At 42.6% G+C, this 25,080-nt stretch overlaps 6 protein-coding genes across 6 annotated transcripts; 3 read left to right on the forward strand and 3 right to left on the reverse strand.

Moving 5' to 3' along the window:
- Positions 1-201: 201 nt before the first annotated feature.
- Positions 202-1,877, forward strand: PCOAH_00048980 (Uncharacterized protein; the record flags this gene model as incomplete). The annotated part of the gene is made up of 6 exons (XM_020061681.1): positions 202-573; positions 710-805; positions 948-1,022; positions 1,209-1,440; positions 1,576-1,667; positions 1,803-1,877. 6 exons carry the CDS (start codon positions 202-204, stop codon positions 1,875-1,877), a joined length of 942 nt encoding a protein of 313 aa, XP_019917297.1.
- A 552-nt stretch (positions 1,878-2,429) lies between these two features.
- On the forward strand, positions 2,430-3,665 carry PCOAH_00048990 (Uncharacterized protein; the record flags this gene model as incomplete). The annotated part of the gene is made up of 1 exon (XM_020061682.1): positions 2,430-3,665. The coding sequence occupies one exon, from the start codon at positions 2,430-2,432 to the stop codon at positions 3,663-3,665; it is 1,236 nt and encodes a 411-aa protein (XP_019917276.1).
- A 4,534-nt stretch (positions 3,666-8,199) lies between these two features.
- PCOAH_00049000 (50S ribosomal protein L7Ae) lies at positions 8,200-9,447 on the reverse strand (the record flags this gene model as incomplete). The annotated part of the gene is made up of 3 exons (XM_020061683.1): positions 8,200-8,757; positions 8,883-9,194; positions 9,445-9,447. The coding sequence occupies 3 exons, from the start codon at positions 9,445-9,447 to the stop codon at positions 8,221-8,223; spliced, it is 852 nt and encodes a 283-aa protein (XP_019917182.1).
- A 2,122-nt stretch (positions 9,448-11,569) lies between these two features.
- PCOAH_00049010 (Ribosomal protein family L5) lies at positions 11,570-13,127 on the forward strand (the record flags this gene model as incomplete). Its single annotated transcript, XM_020061684.1, has 3 exons — positions 11,570-11,642; positions 12,006-12,790; positions 13,098-13,127. The coding sequence occupies 3 exons, from the start codon at positions 11,570-11,572 to the stop codon at positions 13,125-13,127; spliced, it is 888 nt and encodes a 295-aa protein (XP_019917449.1).
- A 1,602-nt stretch (positions 13,128-14,729) lies between these two features.
- PCOAH_00049020 (Uncharacterized protein) lies at positions 14,730-18,979 on the reverse strand (the record flags this gene model as incomplete). Its single annotated transcript, XM_020061685.1, has 3 exons — positions 14,730-14,844; positions 15,016-16,263; positions 16,356-18,979. 3 exons carry the CDS (start codon positions 18,977-18,979, stop codon positions 14,730-14,732), a joined length of 3,987 nt encoding a protein of 1,328 aa, XP_019917387.1.
- Positions 18,980-20,888: 1,909 nt separating this feature from the next.
- On the reverse strand, positions 20,889-23,285 carry PCOAH_00049030 (Palmitoyltransferase; the record flags this gene model as incomplete). The annotated part of the gene is made up of 10 exons (XM_020061686.1): positions 20,889-20,998; positions 21,125-21,188; positions 21,293-21,331; positions 21,490-21,558; positions 21,701-21,741; positions 21,922-21,958; positions 22,279-22,461; positions 22,600-22,724; positions 22,875-23,024; positions 23,207-23,285. Coding segments are annotated over 10 exons (897 nt in total), but the record flags the coding sequence as incomplete, so codon positions are not given.
- Positions 23,286-25,080: the final 1,795 nt, after the last annotated feature.

The following is a 25,080-nucleotide window of genomic DNA, read 5'->3' on the forward strand; positions in this document are numbered from 1 at the left end:
CACGAACATGCTCAAATGCGTGCACAGCGACTTGCGTGCGAATTATTTAATTTGTCCACAAGAGGGGTGTACCTCCTGGCTACGAACATCTTTGCAGTTTTTTTTTTTTTTCTCATTTTTTTCCTTGCCTTTCTGCCTTTTTCTCCAACCCACCACACACACGCTCTCCCCCCAAACACATGCATCCTACCCGTCGTAGAAATGCAAACCTTCTTCAACGAAATAGAAGACCTTGTTAACGAAGCAGAGGTGAAGAGAAACTTTAACGAGGCGGAGGAACTGATGGGCAGCACGTGCAAAGAGTTAATCGAGAAAAAAAAAAAAAACAGCAACTCCCCAATTCACGAGAAAATAAAGTTATTCCTCGAGGAAGTCAATTTTATTAATTACTCACTTGACGAATATGCCAAGGAGAGCCAACGTAGAAAAGAAATTTCAGACAGGGGGAAGGGACAACTAGGTGAGCTCACATCCCAGGGGGAGTACTTCCCCTCCAAGGAGCAGGACGAAATTTTGAACGACGTAATTTTTTGGGAATTAGGCTTGAAGGAGACCTCTCCAGTTGTCGACGAGGTAAGACACAAGAAGTAAAGCAGGCGTTATTCTTAACGTGTCTGCCTTTTTCTCCATATGTGACTTCCTCTGTTCCAGTTGAATGTCCCCTCTGTGTACTTCACTCCGCCTCATCATTCTTTACCATCTCGCATAGGCCAAAAAACTGCTGCTACTAATTAGCGAGAATTTTGAAAAAATCGAAAACAAGGAATTCGTACTCACCACGGAAAAGGCTCTGGACATACGGATCGTACTTTGAAAAATGGAACAGAATAAAATGATTGGAGGAGGACGATATGATCAGCATATCTCTATCCATGGGTACACACCCGTGAACGGAAAAGTCAACATAGAGACCCACCGAAACGTTACCTTTCCCCTCCCCCTTGCAGGATGACTTTCGAAGGAACGAAATAAGTGCAGATTATTTTTCCAAAAGGATAAGTCAGATACACGCGGACACGGTGGTAATAGGCACTGCTATGAGCGTTTCTGTGTGTGTGATTTTTTTCTTTTTTTCCGTCCCCATTTGTCCCCCAGGCGCAGCATGGCAAAGCAGCAAACACGCTCCACCACTACTACTGTCGCTGTTGCGATTGCGGTTCAGTTTGTTACTTTTTGGTACATTTTTTTTTTTTTTTTTTTTCTGTTAGAGCCAACTTGCACGTGAACTAGAAGAGAAGGAGAAGAACTCCACGACCATGTGCCAGGAGAATACATCAAAGGAGGGTCCAGAAAATATGCCAAATGAAGAACCTACCAAGGTGAATTTAACTGTGGTATCTTCCATGGAGAAGGACGCCGGTGAAGCTACAACAGAAGGGGGGACCCTCTCCAATGCTGCCTTCTCTCTAAATGAAAAATCAGGAGAGGCGAAATGTACAGGTAAAGGAAGGTGGTGCCGTTGTATCGCTCTACATTTTTATGGGGTGTACTTCATGGGGGAGTTTACCCCATAGAGGCACTTCTCAACCACGTCGTTTCATAACCACATCGCTATTGTATGTACCACCCCCTCAGCGCACACACCCAACTCGGGGGGAAACAACCCCCGGCGGAAAAACCGAAATGAGCAGAAAATGGTCCATTCGAATTTCTTCCACAAGAAAAAGGTACTTCACCATAATGGTGTGCAACTGGTCGTTGTGTGTCCGCGACGAATTATCCAAGTGTAGCGTCGCATAACCGCTCGTGTGCACTTATCGTTTCTGCCCCATAGTACCAACCTTCTCCCTACACACACTCAGATGAAGCTCATGGAGCGCTGGCAGAAGGTGGCCGAAGAATCCAAGCTCATCAACGACTCGGACGCAAGTTGTTAAAAGTTCAGTTTATTTTATTTGTTGGTATGTTGTATGGTCTGCGTGAGGTTCGCATGCTGCTTTGCTGCCACACAGTACAACGTTTGTGCTTGGCCCCATGCGGGTTGAAGTGGCAATGCATAGGTATACTCACGCGTACACATGCCTCATTTGCGGCGATAATGTGTGGACTGCCGTTCGCGGACTGGGGGTTACCTCCATCCGTCACATGTGCCTGTTCTGGAACAAGTTCATTTGCTTCACTTTTCCTCATTTTACTTTATTTTAATTTTTTTTATTTTTTTTCTGTATTTTTATTCCGGGCCCATTTTTTAAACCCCGTGGTTCCGTCGCGCATTTGACTTTTTAACAAAGTTGAGTTGACTGCAGCTTGGCAATATAGTTATCGAGGCTCCGCACACCTGGTACCATTTCGTACCACTTCTTCCCGTGTGTTCATTTTTTTTTTTGCAAACTTGAAAGGTAGCTCTGCCTCTCAGCGTGACTGCCGTTCAGATGGGGTAGCCCGGTTACTACTTCCATTTGCTTTTCCCCTCCACCGTTGTGTGCCCAATGCCAATGATCTTGCGGAGGAGTCCCTTTTCAAAGCTGCTGAGCAGCAGGACGGCGCATGCCGTCTTTAGAGGAGGCGTCCCCAAGTTCGTCTCTCTGCCCAGGCTGCACAAAAGTAGTACTACGAACGAATCGGAAGAGGCACCTACTAACGAAGCAACCAATCAACACTTTAGCCACCACAGGTATGTGGACTTCTACCGCGATGAATCAATGAGTGTTGGCATTGTAAGCTTTAGAAACACCATCAATGGAAAAAAAAATATTTTCGGTGACTTCCTGGACGAGTTAAAGAATGTGATAGAGCACGTCAACAATATCATTTCGAATGAGGAGACGAACGCCTTTTGTATAAAAGAATTTCCACGGAAGGATAACTACTTGGTGAAGAATTTGCGTAACAGGATTCCTTACTTGGACAACCGGTTGAAGGTGCTCATACTTAACTGGGGGGGTGGCAAAACTGAGGGTGAGACTACCACTACTAGCGTGAGCACCCCGGATTATAATTCTTTCCTGAAGAACGACGAGAAACTCAACGTAGAGCTTTCCAATTCATTCCGCTACCTGTGTAACACCATACAGCATTTGCCCCTCATCACGATTAGTAGCATCAACGGCCAGTGCTACAACAGCGGAATTGACCTCCTCCTCTCTACGGACTTCAAACTATCCAGTGAAACAAGCACCTTCGGTTTTAACAAAACACATTTAGGATTATTTCCCTACGGAGGGAGTACGCAGAAGTTGTTCCGGGCCATTCCAATGAGTTACGCAAAGCATCTCCTCCTCACAGGAGACACGATAAATGCGAAGGACGCACTGAAGATTAACCTAATAGATATATGTATGGGTCAGAATGAGGACCATTTTATTGACAACTCTTGTGTTAAATTTGACACGAACTTCACAAAAAAAGAAAAGATGGAAATTTTAAAAAAAAGTGTTGTAACGTTCTTTGCAGATATTTTTTCAAACGAATTGTTTGACCACAAAATGAAGGATAGCTGTTTTGTCTTTTCTCTTTTTTTTGCCTTCCAGTTTTTTTTCATTCCTACCAATTTACTGCAGGGCGTTAAAATGAGTATCATGGAGGGCATATCGCTCAGCGAGCCAAACCTGTACTTGGATCACGACAGGGCTGTTTTCGAGCGTAACATTAACGCACCTCAGAGGGGGGAAATTCTCGCCTACTTGAAGCGGACAGCCAGTACCCCAACCACAGTACCCACCTAACAGGCCACAAAAGACACTACAGTTTGTATGTATAATCCACCACGGTACGTCCCTCCAATCGAGCAAATGTCCAATGAGCCACGCTACTGGGAGTAATAAAATTTTGCCCACCCGTCAAAAAAAATAAATACTACTTCCCGTCGTGTGCATTCCCCATTTTTTTATTTTTTTTTATGTTAAAAAAAAAAAAAGGCGTTGTAACGCATAAATAACTCATTACAACGTTTTTTTTTTTATTTTTATTTTTTATTACCTAGACTGATTATGACCTTTTTCATTATGTTGAAAAGATCCTGCCCGCTAGGGATATTTTACACGCGCGAATTTCATCGACGTGATAGAAAATTGGTTTGTCTAAATGGCACACGTGGACTAGTGACGGGTGGGCGAGAGTGACCTACATTCCGGCACCACTGTCACAACCTTCGATGTACATACCCCATGAAGCACGAATATTATTAAATCGTCTCTCACGAATAACTCGTAAAGTAAAACGATAATAGACGTGGGATTATGATATGTTTTTTTTTTTTTTTTTTTTTATGCCCTCAGCCGAGATGCTGTTACATACTCGGTACGGATGGAAGGCGGATGTTTTGCTCACTTGTATGTGGCTTCGTCCGTCTCCCTTTTTCCGCCTCAAGGGGTGTTTTATAAAACTGCTCACCAGTTATACATTAAAAGCCTTCAACACGCAGCGTAGGTTCCTGCAATGCGTGGCTTCATTTTCGTTTGGTAAAATATTGCGTCACTGCTGTACAGCTTTGGCGCTCCATTTGGCCTCCCTTAGCATTTGTTTCCTTATTCTTTTTCACGTTGGTGGAATTCTCACATGGCGGTGGTACACACCCCCATGTATCCCTCATATTTACCCACCCCCTCTCCTTTAATGGCTTTCCTTTTTTTTTCAGCAAAGCAACAAGTATCATCTCAATGTTATTTCAGAAACACAGACCAAGTGCATTTCATGTCATCACAAAAAAAAAGGAAAGCGGTAAAGTACTTCCTGGGAGAGTGGGACTCCACAGATGAAGCATCACTTCGAAGGGGGGGGATTCGTTTATTAAATATTCCTTGAGGGGGGTACAACACACACGCACGCACCTTTTTTTTTTTTCTTTTCTGTGTGATCAAAAAACGAGAAAATGGCTTTACATAAATGGGCCAATTTCAAGCTGGATAATCAACAACTGCTCATTCTTGCAAGAAATTATTTCGGCTATGCTTTAAGTCACCATAGCTGAACTCAAAAAAGATCTTGCACAGGGAGGCAAGGAGGGGAAGCAGCATCCACAGCCGGTGGTGTGGACACTCGTCAGAGGAACACGTAACTTTGCACGTTCTACATGATGAATGAGCCACACCAGCAGCTACGGATGTCACTGCCACTCCAACCTCTTCTATTCGTTTGGTAAAGGACAACTGTGGTGGGCACCTCTAAGTATCTACACGCAAGGGTACATAGGTGTTATGGCTACTTTTCCCCGACTGTGGATCACTCCAGATGAAACCTCATCACATCCCTCTTCTAATGAAGAAGGAAATCACACACTATGCAACTCTCATTAGTATGAAAAAAAAAAAAAAAAAAAAAAAAAATCAGTGAATCCTAATCATCATTATTTAACACTTCAGACCCGAAAGGCTTTGATTTAAATGAAAGGTTTCTTATCATCCTTTTTTTTTTTTTTTTTTTTTTTTAAATTACAACCCTGGCATCGTCCTTGAACAAACACCATGGGCCTTTTTCTTTTCGTTTACTAAATTTACAACACTCAAAGAGATGACGTAATACGTACGATCCCTTCAGGTAAAATGACTACTATTGTGGGTACAACAAACAGGAGGCACTCAAAACATACTCCTCTCTCGTGCGCAGGTAGTATATTCTACGTCCGTACGACGCACGTCACTACTTCCAAGATGGAAAAAAAAAAAAAAGCAACAAGCAATAAGCAACAAGAAATAAACAATAAGCGGTTGGGTTGGGTTGGAAAATCGAATGAATGGTGAAGTCGCCCTGGCTTACGCTTTCTCCAGCGCAGAGCTTCACCACGTTCACAATGCAAAAAAGGGAAAAACAAAATAAAGTGAAGCAAAAATAAAGCTAAAACAGTGTTAAAGCAAAACAAATTTATTTCATTTTATCCCCTCAGCCAGGCACTCGGTCGCAATGGTAACCTGCTGCATCGTCATACATGCATACGCAACAATCAGCGCGAATCAATTTTTGCAAAAATAAAGAAACAAAAATTATGAACAATCCTCCACGCAGTTTGGCTATTTTTTTTTTTTTTTCTTTATTTCTTTTAAGCGCGCTCCTTAATGTTATCCCCATACGTGCAGGGAAAAGGGGAGCGGGGGTAAAAGATGCACCGCCGCCGACCCTTCCGGCGACCCCCTGCACGCTTGTGAAAATAAATTTACAATAGCAGCACAACCTCCCTTTTTCTTTTATGTTCCATTGGAGTGGAAAAAAATATTGGTGGTTAATTTTTTAAACGCATCAGATGTACCTCTCCGACTGGCCATTTAAAAGTGGAAAGGGCCACATCCAAGGGGTAGAGTCAACATGGTTAACTCACTAAAAGCATGATGCATGCGGGAAGGGGGAACATAACTCCAAAGCGTGGCTGCAGGACTTTTCCCCCGCCCAAGCAGTTGTTCCATATAATTTTTATCCATGTGAGGGTTGGTTCATATTTCACTTTGTTAAAATTAGTGGCTACTTGGTTTTTTTTTTTTTTCTTTTAACGGAGTGTAGTTCCCTTTATCCGCTAATTCGAACAAACTTCACCATTTCGATATGCCCCTAACCCGCCGGAAAATAGACTTGATACCTTCTGTTTAATTACCACACAGGGGTGTTCTACCCGTATGGTATACATACGCGCTTATTTTGTGAACAGCATGACGAGCCCGTTTACGGTTCGTTTCGCTCTTTTGTGCTCCCGTCCACTGCGAGGGGATAGCCAATCAAGCGACCATAAACGCGGATACCCACCATGTGTTCGCATAAAAAATGGGTCGATCGGTTTTCCTTCATTTAAAACTTTTTTTTTTTTTTTTATCGTTGCGTAATAGAGGGGCACAACTCCTTTAACAATAGAAACGCTTCTTAAAACTCGGAAAATGAACGGTGCCTAGGCAACTCCCCTCAAAATGGACAGTTCAACCCAGTTGCCATATCGCCCGCATGCACAACTTGTTTATGTGTAGCACATATTTTAACCCCGAATGGGGATTGGTGAAAAAATTTTTACAAGTTAAAAAAAAGAAAAGAAAGGAAGGAAAGGGAAAAGATGCAATATAATATACGATATGATAAAATAAAGTAGTAGAAAAGTGGAAAAGAAAACGCGGGGGAAGGGGAAGTGGCGAAGGCTAAGCAATTCGTCACCACCCATCTACACGCGCGCAGCCGCATCGGGGAACCTATACGGATATGTTCCTCCGAATCGGTTGTTCCCGTTTTCACCCTGCGGATTCATTTGAACTTGTCTTAAGGCTCTATTGTTTTGTTTTCCTCTTTTTGCCACCTTTTTTTTTTTTCTCTTTTTTTCCCCTACCGTTTGGGAGGTCACCCCAATTTATCACCTGACTCTTCAGGTAAAAAATTGCCAAACGGTTGTGAAAAAAAAAAAAAAAAAAAAATTGCACACGGATTTTTAGCTAGTCAACCAAAAAGGATCAGCATAGCGGAAAATGGGGGGAGATTATTCCTTACTTCAGCAGTCCCACTTACACCAAATGAGGATACATCGTTCATGTAAGTATATGCATGATTCGTTCTGACGTGTGCGTATTCTTCTCTCAATTTCCCGTTGTTTTGTCTTTCTTTGATATATCAGCGTTCTTCCGTTGGTTACCTATAATGAATGAACAAAGTGACACAATATAAAACACCGCGAAAAAAAGGAAGATGAGCACAAATCATGACGGCGAAATTGCCAGCTACTCTCTCCAAGCGCATTGAAAATAATTATGTTCAGATATGTTTTTATTATCGTCAACATGTATACTCAGACGGCACTTCCTGAAAATTTTCATCATGATAATTATTCTCAATGGCGCCTTCTTTTCCGGCATGTAAGAATAGCACACACGTTGATTTTTGCACATTAGCACATGTACACGTGGGTGACCTTTTTTTTTATAAAGAACACATATATGCACACACGGGGAGAGGGGTTAACCTTCCCTTGCGCGTGAAACAAATTGTGCTCATAAATACGGCCCACTAAAAAAAATTAATCAATTCTTTCAATGGTTCCTAAAATTATGAGAATTATTATCGCTGATTTCTAGCAGTTGACACAACATGTTCGAGTCGAATATGTCCACTGTGGCTAAACCAGCAGGGGTGGGCAGTTACTCCGGGAGCCACTTAGAAGAGCATTTTTTTTTTTTTTCCCAAATATAATTCACGTGATACGTGTACATACATGCAAAGTGCACCGCCAAACGGGATGAACATATTTGCGGAAATGCGCAGAGGGGAAGCACAACAAAAGAGTTGCATTACGAGCAAGCACGTTCTTTCCCTTTCCTTACCTTACAGCTTGGCGGAGATTTCCTTCTTCTTGGCCTCTTCAATCTTCCTGGCCTTGTCCTTGAGCTTCTTCAGCATCATGGACTTGGCGCTCATTTTCTGGCCTCCCCATTTTCTTCTAATGTCCACATTGTCGCTGAAATTCTCTCTGCATATTTTTGCAAAGTAGTCCAATTTTTCTTGGTCATCTTTTGAAACATTCTGTACGCAAATGGCTGTGGCTGTTTTTTTATGAACGAGTTTTCCGAGGGTGGCTTTATCCTTCACAATGCAGTAGGGAATATCCTTCAGTCGACATAAGGTGGGTAGGAAGAGTACCAATTCGATTGGGGAGACGTCGTTAGCAATGACTACAAGGTTGGCCTTCTTTTTCTCCACCAACTTTGTGATATGGTTAATTCCGTACTTTATCATCATTGGCTTCTTATCTTTGGAAGCCACCTTGTTCAATGCATCCTTGGCTTTGTTCAGAAGTCTCTTTTTCTTTTCGGCCTTCGACTCTGGCTTGTACGCCTTGAGGAAGTTCACCAGGTCTTGCGTCTGCGTGGGGATCAGTAACAGGGGGAGTAAAGGGAAATGTGGGTAAGTAGTAGCAAAACAGAACGGCGGGGTGGGAGAAGTAATACTCGCTTCTCTCCTCTACAGTGCGGTTCAGTGTGCCATACCTGGCCCTTCGACAGCGTGTGGTTAAATTGGTTAATGGAGGGGGGGACCTTCAGCCTCTCGAGCAGAATCTTCTTCTTCCTCTGGATACGAATGTACTTGGGCCACTTGATATACTTGGATAGGTCCCTCTTGGCACGAACACCCACACCGATTATGTTACTCTTCTTCTTTTTCTCGAAGATGAGTGGGTTACTTCGAATTCCCTTTTTCCTTTCCTTCTTTATATCCTTCTTCACGGTTTTCTTGTTGCTCAGCGGGCAGGGCGCTGGCGTTTTCTTCGAGGGTTTCTTAGGTTGCTTTTTATCTTTCGCCTTCGAAGGGGAAAAAAAAGAGGAACGGCATGAAGTGGAAAACAAAGTAGAACATAATATAGGGGGCGTACTAGTAAAGAGGCACCCACCCAAAACCACCTGAATGTGCCTAAATTTGTTTCAGCAAATCAGGCCGCTCAGTTCGAGTCAAGCAACGAGCTTTTCTTCCTCTTTTTTTTTTTTTTTTTGTCGCCGCGCAGATAACGCCGCCATTCGCCTCTTAACAATACATATTCGCAGGTATGCTTACCATTGTGTGAGTAAATATTCACGCAGTTACCGGGGGAGGGAATGTTTAGATCCTCTTCGATTGACAAAACGTAATGATGTAGGTATGGCCAAACTGTATATAATATACAATGTGTTCCTACAGGCGTGCGACGGTAAATCAACCGATCTCCCTTTTTTTTTGTTTTTTTCCTTCTTTCCCTTTGGTCAGGAAGAACAATTTTATGTTGCGAAAATGGGGCGTATCATTCGCAAGGAGAAAAACGCGTTTTCGTTCCTTACTATCGATAAAAAAAAGGTAAATAAAAGGAAGAAAAAAAAAGTTTTAAAAAGCAAAATAAAAATTAAAAGGCAAAGTAAAAAAAAAAAAAAAAAAAACTCTTTTACAGGAAATAGCCCTACAGCCGAAATGTAAAAAAGAAAAAATGCGTACATATGTAAAGAAATCGCCAACAGGTCATAACTTTTTTTTTTTTTTTTTTTTTGCCCTCAAATGAAAGCCGCGTATGAAATATATTCAGGGGTTCCCAAGAGGTAGGTAAAAAGTTAATGGTTTAAAATGGGAAAAGGGGAATACATTTAAAAAGCGGGGGGGAAAAAACGCAAACTGGGAGGCGACAGGCATATATATATTTATATGTCCCCGTCGCCAATCAACTAAAATTGTGCCTAATAGCTTTGGTCGAGGTAGCTATCCTTAACGCGATAAATTATAGCCCACAAGAAGGAACTTATAGGAGGGAATTTATGCATATAATGTATACATGTGCGTTTGATGCGTAGGCTCACTCGGTGGCTATAATAATGTTTCTTTTTTTTTTTTTTTTTTTTTCCAAACAGCATAGTGATACAAGCGGTGCAACGGTGCTCCGCGTGGGATTCAGGCATATAGCGTTCGTGGTGAGGCAGAGCATACAATCCTGACGAGCATTCACAGGGTGGGGGGGCGCCATACGTGTTATAATATATTTCGACCCATATTCTGAACGTTCTGCCGCGGTGGAAAAAGTCCGCGTTGGTTTTTACGGCGTATGTCGCCTTCCCCGTGGGTTATAAATAGGGGGCCATGCGCCTAAATAAGCATAATAATTGTTCACCTTCGCAAGTGCGTATCATCCCCCCGGAGCGGCACCAACCCATTATGGGGGACCTATTTTCCCATAATACCTTGGGCTCTACCTATCATAGTTGAGAAGGAAAAAAAAAGCTAACAGAACGTTATTAACTTCCACTCCATAGGGTGTTTTTTTTTTCTAGGGGGGGAATATTATACAAATGTTACACCCATCAATTTGTGTAGTCCCAGTTTGTCACCTTAATTGGGAAAACATGCACCAAATTGGAAAGAGTGCATATATCTCTTCCCCTGCACCTGTCAAGGGGCCACAATACGAGGAGGTAACTAAAGTGCATCGCATCGCTGTGCCAAGTCGGATTACGCCACGAATGCATTTATGCGTACCGTGTACGTTTCTGCTGCCCGCGCTGTGCCGCATATATCCGAACAGCTAAGCGCGTGAAGCGAAGCAGCCACTTTTTATGCGCAAAGTATGTGGTGCCCACTTAATGTATTTCCCCCCTTTCCATGACGGTGGTCCCCGCAACCGTATGCTCCTACGTAGCAAGGTATCCTCCTCGGCTCTCAATCTGGTGAGAGGAAAAAACGGTGGTTTAACAAACGACGATATGTTCGCGTCGCGCCATACATTTGGATAATAAAAATTTACCAAACTCTACATATGCGCAAGCTTCAACGCAAAGCTATTTACCCAAACGGTTATGTTTTTTTAAAAAAAAAAAAAAAAAAAAAAAAGGGAACAGTTTGCAAATACCTACGCAGTTGCGGCATTCATTTTTTTGATCGATCAGTTTTTACCTCCCTTTAAGTATTATTTTTAAAAAAAAAAAAAAAAAAACATTTTTCCTTTTTCACTTATAATTTTTCGTTTTCCATTTTTCTGTGTATTTCTGCTTATGCAGTATTTTTCACGAACGATTATCCTCTTTTAACTTCCCGCTTGAGGCGAAACCGCGTTTTACGTGTTTTCTTCACTCCTGCGTGGTCACTGATCCTTCACGCAGTTGCTTCACACGTTTGTGTCACATAAGAGAAAGAACATAAATCCGCGTGGAAAAAAAAAAGCAAAATGGCATACGTCAAAGTTGTTAAGAATAAGGCCTACTTTAAAAGGTACCAAGTGAAGTATAGGAGACGAAGAGGTACGTTCACATACGCGTGGAGTTTGTATGCATCATATACGGGGGAATGTATGTATTATACCGCCCACCATTTATATCAGTTGCATGCCCATGCCTTAAATAAATGAACACGTTCTTAATAGCAAAAGTTATGAGAGATGGTTTATTCGAGGCTAAATTGAGAAAAAAAAAATGCCACTGATAAAACGAGTTACGCATTTTCCGCAAGTTGCTGACTCACCTGACTTTGGCACATTCATCTAACCAGGGGAAAGCGTAACCTTTGTCGGGGAGGCGACCATTGCTCCCTTACCTGGATCTACACTTGTATGTTCCTATTTTCATTGTGCACCTTTCCACCCTTTTAACCCCCCTTCTCTGCAGAGGGCAAAACGGACTACCGAGCGCGAAAGGCCCTAATCCTCCAGGATAAAAACAAGTACAACGCGCAGAAGCTCCGATTTGTTGTGAGAAAAACCAACTGCCAGATCATATGCCAGATAGCAAGTGCACACATTGAAGGGGATAAAATATTGGCGGAGGCCAAGTCGAAGGAGCTCATCCGATATGGAATCCCTGTAGGGTTAAAGAACTACGCTGCTGCATACGCCACAGGGTTACTATGCGCAAGGAGATTTTTGAAGTCCCTGAATTTAGATACGCAGTTTGTTGGAGTGGAGAAACTTACAGACGACATGAATGAAAACAATGACGATAAGGAAGAAGATGAGGAAAGAAAACCAATTAAAGCATTCTTAGACGTTGGTATTACCAGGACGACGACTGGTAACCGCGTCTTTGCTGCTTTGAAGGGAGCATGCGATGGAGGATTGAATATCCCACACGGGACCAACAGATTCCCTGGATCCAAGAATGAATTTAATCCAGAACAATTAAGGAAGAACATTCTTGGTATCCACGTTGCTGAATATATGAAGACATTGCAAGAGGAAGACATGGACAAGTATAAGGCCCACTTTAATGATTACATAAAGAACAAAATAGATGCAAATAATATCGAGCAGATGTATCTGAATGCTCATGAGAAGATAAGGAAGAATCCAGAGAAGCTGCAAAAGAGCAAAGATAAGGTGAAGAAATTTGTCGCCAAGCATGAGAAGCCCAAAAAACTAAACGCCAAGCTGAGGAAGAAGCGCGTAAAGGAAAAGGTAATAATCCCCCTACATAATGGAGCGACTTTGCGCTTAAACCGATGGGTAGTTGACCCATTATGGTGACAAGCCCGTCCATTTGCAATCACATTAACGGAGGGGAAAGATTTTTAATGATGAAAAAAACAGACCTGATTCGAAACCAATTTGAGAATGAATTCTACGTCTGAAAAAATCTTTTTTTTTTTGGCGCAGTAGATTGCCCACCGTGGAATATTTTGCGTACTCCTTTCCGTGTATATTCCATCATGTGATCTACGCATATTCGCACTCATCACCCCTTTTTTTTAACACCCCTTTACAGTTGGCCAAATACGTGGAGAAGTTGCAGTGAACCCCATGACCGAGTGGAGGAGAAGCACACCAGTTTTATTAACTGTGCATTGTCCACATATACTTATGTGTTACTCCTAAAGGGGAAAAAAAAGGCACATGAAAAGGAATGATAAATCAATACGTAGTACATATTAAATGACGCACACGTGCACGTGGAGAGTAAGCCATTCGCACAAGATGCCTGTCATGTGTTATCCTCCCGTGCATCCATATATTTTTTTTTTTTTTTTTTTTTTGGCGAAATGTTACGAAAGCACATTCCCAGAGGTACATCGCCGAGTAGAAGACCACCCCGAGATAGTTTCGCAAAAAAAAAAAAAACTACGATTTAAAATTTAAAAAAAAAAAAAAAAAAAAAATCATCAAAATGGACAAGTGGCTTTTTCCTACATGGTGCGGCCACACGCATTTTAAGATGCGACAAACCGTATCATTTATGTAGACGCCATCCATTTTGGCAAACGAATGCTCCCCCCCCTCACGACAGAAAACAACGCAGACGCTTCATTCCATGATGAACACTAAAAATATCTTTGGGTAATTTACGTCTGAGATTTTCTGATGAATATTCCAGACTAGATCTGACGAATGAAGCGCACGCATTGTTCTGTCGTGGGGGGAATTGTTGGGGGGAGAAGTACCAATATAGTTGTGCCCTTTTTGGAAAAAATGATGTGTCTTCTCCAGTTGGGTGAAGCAGCAGAGGTGTTACCTGTTTGCCATATTGGGATTATTCACCTGGCTTACCAACCCCCAGCCGCTTCACTTAAAAGGAAAAAAAAAAAAAAAAAAGCCACCCTGTAATGTCAAATCGTATGTTCTATCAAATTGAAAAGGGACACGACACAGCAGTGGGAGAAGGGGTTCATGTCCAAACGGATTAAACTGTTCTGTTCAGTTCACTCCCTGTGACCGGAGCGGTAGTCGAAACGTGTAGAACACTCCGCCCCGCACAGCTAATTTATTCGCAACATTATTCCAAACCAAAGGGATTCACCTCCCTCAAATAAATGTTTCCCCTTCTGTGTATGATGAGAAAAAAAAAAAAAAATTAACTTTCGTTCTTCTGCATTTAACGAAATGATGATGAATTTGACTCTGACACGGAAAGGGAAAAAAAAGAAAAAGACGGATGGAGGTTGAACGTGGAAAGCAATTCCCTTTGATTGACGACCAAGCCAGCATGCGGTGTGGCACCTCCACAGTTTAAAATTTTCATTTCGGGGGGAACATCCCCATTGGCGATACCCACTTCGGTAAAAGTAATGACCAAACAAAAAAAAAAAATTTCAAGGGAAATCCTAAACGGATCAGTCTTTGCAGTGTACTACACATGGGTAGAATAAGTCGACGTACAAATTTAAGTCAAAAAAAAAAATAAATAAATAAATGGTAACATATTATCATTGGTACGCAGAGGCTACACTTGTATAACTTCTAAGTACGGTTACTTCACGCTGAATTTAAAAAAACAAATTGCATCGACTTCATCCCCGTGGGGGGATACTACGCTACTTCTGAAGGCGACTGTCCTGTCACTATGTTACTCTTCCCTGCAGCTTCCATGACGCTAACTTCTTTCCCCCTGGGAGGGACCTTCTCACCGATGGACTTCCTCCTCGTACTTCTCCAAGCACTGCATGTGGGTGACCACTTTGGCTGAAAAGTAGGCGAAACGTTTTTCCGCGATTGGGCTTTTGCACACCTGGCAGATTCTGCAACGGGGTGAGAAGAAGTGGAAAAAACAATATTAGTAGGAATGGTAGTTGGGCAAATGTGCATGGCAGCATAAAAGTGGCTGCTCGAAATGGAAGGCCTTCTCACAGTCAATAACAATAGGGTTTCTTCCTAGCCACACACACACATGCATGCTGAAGCTCCCTTACAGTTTATCCTTCACGAGGAGGCGCTGCTCCTTGTCCTCAATGAGCTTGTAAGACGCACTAAGGTAGTTGGCCTTGACCAGATTGTGGTAATGGTGCAGGTCCATGTACTGGTTGGCCTTCTTCTTTAACTTTAGGCTGAGAAACGGAAGGACCTCCGAGAGGGACCACTCCTCTGGAATCATCTCCAGAACATATGCGTTTTCAAAGTCGCCGTGATGAGCATATTTGTTCAGTATATAAGTTACGTACTCCTTGTAGGCTTGCTTGTTCTGTTCACCAACCTTTGGGTCATTATATTTGTCCAGACATACCTTCACAAGGAGGAAGAAAAAACCACAGGATCGGTCCTTTCCGCTTCGGTAGACGTCGAAGTAGTCTAACACGTCTACATCCAAATTTTTGTGCTTGCTACTGCTGAATTGTTCCTTTTTTTTTTTCGCTTCTTCTTCGTTCCTCATTTGACGCTTCCTGTTTGTGTTGCTTCCCTTTTTTTTGGAAAGCCTCCTCCTACTTGGAACACCCCCTCCGGGTTGCTTCTTCCCTTTCCGTTTTCTTCCCATCACATCGTCATCAACACTGGAGGAGCTCTTCCCATCGGAGGAGGTTCCCCCGTCTGAGTCGGTACTCACACCCGAATCAGTGCTCACGTCGCTCCAAGAATTGGAAGACAAATTGGGGTTGTCTACAACACCCTTCACAAAGTTACTGTCCCCTTCATCGTAATAAACTTCACTTAGCTGATCATCACTTGAGTCTTCCCTTTCTTGTTCCATCAGACTTAACATAAAAAGATATTCCTCCTTTCCGTTGGACGTGTTTTCGTCCTTCTCCCTGTCGAACTGACTGTTCTTGTTTTTTCCTCCTCTCCTTTGGTTGTCCAGTTTGGTTACTATTCCTTTTTCCATGTCGACGTAGACCTGCTTGTGATAGTTCCTCATCATCCTACTGATGAATGCGTCGTTCAGTTTTTTCTTCCTTCTTCCATCCTGGTTGAATTTGCTTGCGCGGGTCGGACGACTTTTCTCCTCGTGGTTGTCACTCGATCCCTCCTGATCCTCTGCTACATTTCGCATCTGCCTATACAAACCTTGGTAAATCTTCTTCTCGTTGTGGTATAAACTTGCAAAGAGCCTGTCGTGGTCGTCTTTGCTCATCCTCTTGGCTGCATCCTTAAACAGGAGGCTGCGGTAGAGGCAGTACTTCTCACATATGGATAGGTTCTCCTCCGTTAGGATGACTAGACTGTCGCTGCGAAGGGGAGAGGGAACAAATAACACAATTGTGATGGTGATGACACTACTTCGGTGTGATGGTGTCACTCTCCCCGGTGAGAAACTTACTAGTGGTGGTCCATCCGGCCAAAGAGCAGCGCCTGGACAAGTGGGAACTGCCCTTGGGGCACCATCCGAGCCAAGTAGGAAACATCCAAAGGATAGCTCGACCGTAAAAATCGTAAAATCTTTTTTTGCCTAACTTGTTCAGGAATTTCCACATCGTTCAGGTAGAATTCAACCAAACCGGTATTCACTTCCTTATTCATTTTATCATATTTTAAAAAAGTAGAAATATATTTTTGCATGTATTGTTTTGCTTTCACGTGTAATTTATCCTTTTCCATTTTTTTAAACATGCTAAGAATCTCCTCCGGTTTTAAAAGAAAGTTTCTGGAAACAATAAAGTCAAAAAATGCGTTTTCGTTAAATCGTATCAAAAAGGGGAAGGCATTTTCAAACAGTTTTTTTATTTCACTCTTTTCGACATCCATCATGTGTATACTATCGTTCAGCGTGATTAGTATGTTGTACATTTCCTTTAACAGTGAGTGCAAGGTTGTTCCTTTAACGACATTTTTTGTAAATTTCTGTTTCTGGAAGAAGTTCTTCCACATATCATCCGGCTGATCCACGTCTCTATGCGTATACAATGGGTTGTCATCCTTTTGTTGGGCTTCCCCCACGTGGAGCCATCCATTGTAGACGCATAAAAACGTGGCGCACATTTTTATGGCCTCCTCAAAATGCTTCATGCGTATACACATCAGTGCTGTCTCCACGAATTTTGAGTGCTTCCTTAAAAAGAGGATACACTCATCCATGTGTAGGTGTAAGTTTTCCGTCTTCATGAGGAAGTGGGAGAATCCAGGCCAATCATTTATTACCATCAGTTTTATTAGTAAATTGTCTACGCAGCGGAGGAGGTTGTTCCTTCTTCCAAACTGGGTCGTTGCATCGCCGCTTTGTTGCACCTCCGTAACGGTCTGCTCCTCCTCGTACATTCCCATCATTCCTCCCTCCTCCAGGACAAACTCATTTCTCTTCATAAGTAAGTATTTAATAAAACAATTGTTCGCTACTTTTAGAAGTTTTTTTTTATCCTCTTCCTGTTGTTGCGGTATCTCCCCCTGATCATTATTCCCCTGTGAGGATAAATTCCTGTCGACTATTTCTTCCACACTACATAGGTTTGGTACGAAAAAACTGAAGGGCTTACTGATCACTTCCTGTGGCTCATTTTGGGGAGTACATCCCATGTCATCCGGTTGCTTTGCATCCCCTCTGCTGGAGAGGTACCTCTCCCAGAAGGATAACAAAAAAGGAAGATTCACGTCGACCCGTTGGAAGTGCACAAAGGCTAGCGCAAACTGACCTCGGGAGAAGAGGTAATATGCACACGCTTTACTATATCCGTTGAGGGTGCTGACCCTTTCTACATTACTATCGAAAAGGTAATTATCTATGAGTTGGAACCCCTTGTCTATTCTATCCTGTTGGATACACTTGGGGAGGTACTCAAATAACTCCTGGCACCTCACCACCTGAATGCAACTTTTGTTAAAGAAGTAAATGTAGTTGTTTGCTGAGGTGGGGTCAACTGCTTGATTCGCAAATTTGGATGCGTTCACTAGGGGGTCATCCCCTCCAGGGGGACTTTCACGGTGGTGATGGTGGTGACGCTGGTGCACATTTGTGAGAGTGGCATCCAAGTCCAGCTCATAGCGGGTGCGTTCATCGGGGTCCTCTCCAGGGGAGTACTTCCCCTCCAGGAGACCCTCCCCGTCATGCCCCTCCTGATCCAGAAGCAGCATGGAACACATGAACGAGCTGCACACATCACTATAATTGACAACGGCATCTACATACTCGTCCATGCAGATGGTCTGCACATGCTGCTGGTTATTTACGTTGTAAAAATTGATGACCCCCCTGGAGTTCAGAGAACAGAGGAAGAAACGAAAGGAGATGAGGTGTCTCACATTATCCACCAACGAAATTGTATTCTTCCTAGACGGCATGGATGTTTCCACGTCGTAGAAAACTCCAACGTTCAGGTCACATACAATAAATATCTCATTCACGTTAATTAGGGTTATGTACTTATATGTCTGTTCATACTCATGGCTGTAGAGAAGAATTTTCTCATTTTTTTTTAAGCGTAAAAGGTAGTAGCTCTTTTGGACTGTAAGGAAAAGGGAATCACTGACCCACAAGAAGGATGTTATGAATTCACTGAACGACTGTTCCTTCGTAGCCTTATATTTCCCATTCTCCAAATGGAAGAAAAATAATTTTTTTTTTTTCATGCTATACACCAATAAGTCACTTTTGTTCTTCTCATTCACGGTGCATATATTAGCGTCCTTACAAAGGAGAGTTAAACTTTGCATTTGAGATTCTTTGGCAAAATAAACTCCATCATTTATTTGGATAATCACCAGGGATTCCTTTTCCACGAGGATGATTTTTTCTACCTTTTGGTTCTTCTTCACTGAGTTGTTTTCCTCCAACTGGGCCTGCATCTTGGGGGTGTTCCCACCTTCTAGTTCCCCTTTTGGTTCCTTCTCGATGCGCCATTTTAATATCCGCCCATCGTTCGTACCAAAGTATAGCTTCCCATTCAGGGCACATGCGTAACTCACGTCCGCGTTCAGCTCCACCTCCACGAGCTCCTCCCGGAAGAGGTCCATCCTGGGGGGGACGCACGGGGTAGCTTGCCTATTTGTGCCACGTGGGTCTCTTCATATAACATAAGTAAAAGCATAGCGACGTCCTATCCGAAGAATTCGCAGTGAACGGGGATGAAGTGAAGTGTTGCCCAATCAGGGGCTGGGGATACGTTGAGTAGCAAAAGTAGCTAAATTCAACCAGGGGTGACTTAAAAAAATTGTTAAATGGCCCGGCTCGACCATCACTTCGAAAACGACGCGCCATCAAATGGCATCTCCGCATGCATCCTTTTTTTTTTTTTTTTTTAAAAAGGCCCACTGCCCATCTGCCACGTGGGATAATTTCACGGGGCAAGCAATTTTGCCGGTGCCGAAAAACGTACAACATAGGTGGAACTGATGGTGCGGTGACGACGGAAAGTCATCAGGCGAATCATCAGTTGGGTCACCAATCAGTGGCTACTCGTCCGCGCACCCACCCCTTCACCATTGTATAATTTTTCCTTTCCTTCCATTTTGTGCACTTTCTCCCCCGAATCAGTATTATTACCACAGTGGGGCTCACCTATTTCAGAATCACCACCCTTCCATGGGGATGGGCCCTTTGGAAGGATGAATGAGAGAATGCTCACCCAAACAGAGTCATGCCAAATCTGTCGAAGCGTCACAGATGGGAGGGAGTCACTCCAAGTGATAATGCAAAGGTTGTAACAGAACGGAGGAATGACCTTTTTGCCATGTCCTATCGCATTTTTTTTTTTTTTCCTTTTCGGTGTACACCTAAACATGCGGTTACAGATAAAATGAGCCATACACATATGTGCATCACGCCTTTCCCGCGAAAGAGTACCCGTAGGACAGTTCGAAACAGATAGCTTTCCCCTACCAGTGCATAGTGATTCCTGCTCGTGTGAAGGGACATGCCCCTCATTCGTTCTAACTTGTGAGTGTGCTTCAATGATCTTCCTGTATTCACATGTCGTACGGAATGCACTATAGTGGGGAGGTTTCGTTTATGCGATTTGAATTTTTTTTTTTTTTTTTTTTTTTTTTTTTTGTTTCACCTTGTTTTAGTTTTTAAGATTTGCTACCCACAATTTGGCAAAGTGTGATCACTTCATAACTTGGTCCTCTTTGCGAAAACGATTATGCCACGTTCAGCATAGAAGAAGAAACGTAAATTTTTGTTTGCACAAAGTGGGAAAGTATCACTTAAACTTTTTTTTTTTTTTTTTTGGCTAATAATTCATTTTGTAGTTTTTCTTTTTTTCTCAGTTGTGTTTATAATAACATTTTTGAATTACGTGTTAAATGAAAAAAATGTTACACATTATGGGGGGGCAAATTTCCACTCGGATTGCGTTTGATGCGGCGTAGCATGGAACACAGAAAAAAATGGCATCAAAATGGTATCAGATGCCCAAGGAAAAATGAGGTACACAAAAAAAAAGGCACAAAATGGGGTATAGAAGGGGGTGATCTTTTTTACACACGCTTCCAAATGAGCATGCGCCGCAATGTTTACATGTAGACGAAGCAACACAGTTTGGCGCTGGTGCTCACGCAGAACCTGTGTCTCACTAATAAATTGTGGCTTCCTTGGGGGAAAAAATCACAAATGGGGGAACAACGGTAAAATGCTAGCAGAATGCACAAATGGGGGAGGAAAAAACGGGAAAAACTGCTAGCAAAACGCACAAAAGGAATAATCATGCGAATTCAAGAATTGCTGATGGAACAAACAAGGGGAACGAATAACTTGCAGGGGGGCCCCCTGCACAATGTGGAAGAAGTAGAAATGGCAGCTGCGCCATGACACAATTACGTGCACGCATATCGGCAGACATGCGCATATGGAACAAATGTGCCCTTGTCCTGAACCGTACCACTAAGGTAAAAATTATTTCCATTCTCCGAAGACGCACACAAATCAAACGTTTTCCTCTTTCGAACTTTCGTTGTGGCTAGCTAAAAATGAATCATCCATGTCGACGCTGTTGATGTTGAGGTATATGTCGTTCAGCGGGTACAGGTAGTCTTCTGCAGGGAAAAGTAGAAAAGATGCATCAATGTTTCCGTGTGAACCTGTGCATAATAAAGGGTAGATCACTCTGGGAAGCAACATTTCGCAGGTCTCATTTTTGAAATCCATTTGGTTTAGCCTACTGGTAGGGTAGAGATTTTCGGGGGTAAGGGGGAAGAACCACTTCCACTTGAATTCGCCAAACACCTGTATGTTGTGAGTTGTGTGGGCATACGATGAGTACCTTCTCTACCCTTTTTTTTTTGTTGTTGTTTCGGCTGTCTTCGCCGCCTTTTCAACATGGTGTCTACCATTTTCCAGTTATTGTACGTGCCCAAGTCATAGGGGTTCTACGGGGGAAGGCGAGAACATATAAAAAATTGGTACAAAAATTTGCAACCTTAGTAAAATAACTAAATTAGTCCATCTTTTATGGAGGAGAACGAAGGGTGGTGACGCCCTCTACCCAGTGTCGGGGGTCAAATGCTGCTTTCCCTCCTTTACTCACCTTATCCGTGTACGACGACTCTATTACAGTGATGTTACGAGAAATGAAATAGATGTACTGGCAATTCATCTGAGAGGGGGAAGGTAAAAAAGGGTGGCAAAAGAGGCACCGTCGTGTATATATGGGCATGCTTATCTTTCCGAGCAGTCAACTGCTTGGCCCCTCGAAGGAATTTGTGCAAACTTCGAAGCATTTTTTTTTCCTTTATTACGAAGACTAGGGCTATCATCATTGTCAGGGAAGCACAGACGGCTACGGAGGAGTGACAATGGATGGGTTATACTTCCTTCAGTAGAGACATACACATACACCCACACGGAGGATAAACTTATATGCACGCATGTCTGCAAGGAGCGCGTAGGCTCAGCATCCATAACATGTGCACATTTTCCACCCACTCGGGGGGGGAATATATTTTCCTGTTCTTTTTACTGATCAGCAGGGCTCCATGGTGCAGCGTTTTGGAGGCCTATGATGAAGGGGGGGGAGAACAAATAAGCAAACAAATGAACAAACAAACGAACGAACGAACACATGAACAATATGAACAACATGAACAACATGAACAACATGAACAACATGAACAACATGAACAACATGAACAACATGAACAACATGAACAACATGAACAACATGAACAACTGGACGAACAAATGAACAACTATACATGTACAGATAGCCCGAGTGGCGATCTACGCAAAGTTACTAGCCTAATGCACGAGTGATTGCTTAGTGGGAAGTGCACCCAAATATAGTGCCTGCGGGATGTCCCCCCTCACTGGACTTTACCTTGTTACTTTCGCTTTCCTGTAGGGCCAGTATAAACTTGGGGCTAATCGTAATGGCAATATACACCGTCGTGAGCAGCCCGTAGGACAGAAAGAGGAAAAAGAACTTCAAGTTCCTCTCGCCCACGCAAGTGCCTATCCATGGGCAGTGGTGGTCCATCTTCAGTACGCATCTCTTGCAGGACTGTATGGGGGGGGACAACCGTTCGTGTGTGCCAGCGGACGTACATCTGGTATATGCATGGCAGAAAGCGTTATAGCATTGCATCAACACACCTTGTCGTGTATCTACCCTTTTGCTGGGCGACGGCGTGCAACTTACCCGGCAGTGGTGGGCCCTCTCTGGCCTCACGAGAAAATTGCACTTGTCGCAGATGGTGTACTTATTCGGCGTGTAGTTCATAATTTTCCGCTTTTCGATCGGTATGTTATTTTCTTCTGCGTTTGCTGAGGGGGGCGACGAACAGAAGAAGGGGGAGAAGAAAATTATCTCCATGGGAAGTGCGTCATCATAACATGTAGTAATTGCTCCCCATGGGTATAGCGAACACTCCATGGAAATTTTCTCAAACCAGTTGGCACTCTCTCATCTCTCACCTTCCCATGTGGTGTCCACGTATCCAGGGTTGTTAAAGGAGCATTTTACAAAGGACCAATAGTAGCAGACAAAAAAAGGGGCACTCAGTGCTCCCAAGATTATGCGCACGGTACGACCATAGCTGTTTAGGTATTCATTTTGGAGGCAGTCTGCAATAGAGGGGTGGAAGGATGGGTTGTTGTTGGTGGTGGTGGTGCATTGCAGGGTGTAATCCACGTTTGGTGGTTCTTCCATGTACATTTGTTTGCACACTTCCATATATGCGCTTCTACATTCGAGGAAGCATGTGCGATGCAAGTGGCGATAGCACGATGGCGGCTGGCATACTCACATAGGTAACATATATAAATGAAGGCGCTCAGAAGTGTCACGAAAAGGAAGGACAGAAAATTGTTCATGTGGACGGTTCTCTGGGGTTTCAAAAAGAGAAAAAAAAAAAAAGGGCGAGGGGAAGGGCGTGGTACGGAACTGCAAAGGGGGAGCAAAACAGCGGAAGAAAAATGTGAAAATGGCGTAACTTGCAGCAGCAGAGGTAAATGTTTCCATGCAGAACTGTGGCGCAAGGATCAAAACAGACATTTCGCAAAACGATTCCTTTCTCACCTTTTCAAGTGTGGCTAATTTGGCAAGCACAAGTATGCGCATTGGTCTGTTTATCGTTCTTATTATCGTTCTCTATGTGACTATCGGGAGTTACGTTTTTTTTTTTTTTTTTTTTTTTTTTTCTTTTTTTTTTTTCCCGTCCCCACCTTGAGTCAGAATGCACTCTTCCACCCCAGCGTTGACCCCTCAGGACGGACATACAATGGATGGGTAAGTCTGCGAGCGCGCGCAAATGCATGCACAGGGGCATACGTGTGGCATGGTTTAAAAAAAATTGTGCGGAAACGTCTACAACACATGTGTCACCAGGTCGATTTGTTCGATTCGCTTCCTTTGGATTTCTTTTTTTTTTTTTTGATTTCTTCCGAGTGATAGTGTGAAGTTTCTCCGTGGAAATGCAAAACGGGAAACGCAAATGTCGGAACGAAAAAAAATAATGATAAGGAAAAAGGCAAAAAAAATGGGACGAAAAAAAAAACAAAACAAAATCAAACAAAACAAAATCAAACAAAACAAAACAAAACAAAACAAAAACAAAGCAAAACAGACAATAATAAAGTAACTTCCCCAAGGACGCAAATCAAATGGTTGACAAAATACGAGAGCGATTTCGCCTCCCCTGTGAAGTACAAAAAAAAAAAAGGCGACCACGAAAAAAAGAAAAAAACAAAAAAAACATGCATGTGTTGCACAGCATGTTTTTACTCAGTATGCACATCGCGGAATTCTAACACTCTTGGAATATATAAAAAGAATGAGTTTTTCCTTTTTTCCGAGTTTTCTCACATATGTGGGTTACACACAAATGTGCCTGTATTGGCGCTAATCGCGTAAGAACAATTTTTTTTTTTCATGTTCTACTTTTTCTTTTTTTTTTGTTCATTTTTCTTTTTTTTTTTCATTATTTTTTTTAAGTACATCCCTCACTTAAACCGTAAATAATTAAGTAGCAGGCCATACTGTTCTTCCTAATACCTAGGAAGGGACCCTATTCCAACACCCTGAACCTTTACTCAGATATTTTCTTTTTTTTTTTTTTTTTTCTTTTTTTTTTTCCACGATGAGTAAGGCGTTTTTGCGAGGCCTCAAAATTGGTTTGAGAATAAAAAAAAGGGGGAAGACAAAATGAACGAAAAAAAAGAGTGAAGGGAAGATGGGAAGATCCTTCCTTGGGAACGCGCAGAGCCTGCGCGCAGTCTGCGCAGAGAACCGCCCATTCTCGAAAAAAGGGGAACCCAAGCCCCATTGGGAACAAAATTTTCCCTCTTTTAAGCTACTTTGGTGGACAAGAAAGCCCCCTATATTTCGCTCACCTTGAACAGGCGAAGATAGGGCGAGAGCAAATCCGAATTATAAAAAAAAAAAAAAAAGAAAAAAAAGGAAAAACTAACACAAACTGCACAACACTTACACTCGCATAAAGAAGGAAATAAGAAAAAAAAAAAAAAAAAATTGTCAATTTTGTACCTCTTTTTTTTAAGCGTGCATTTTTCGCGTTTTGCATTTTTCTTTTTTTTTGAACTACCAACTTTTTTTAGCTGAACGTCACTGATCGATGGTTATGCGCGCATTACGTGCTCACAAAAAAAAAAAAAAAATATA

This window comes from Plasmodium coatneyi, chromosome 13, assembly GCF_001680005.1.
Source record: "Plasmodium coatneyi strain Hackeri chromosome 13, complete sequence".
Classification (NCBI taxonomy): Eukaryota; Apicomplexa; class Aconoidasida; order Haemosporida; family Plasmodiidae; genus Plasmodium; species Plasmodium coatneyi.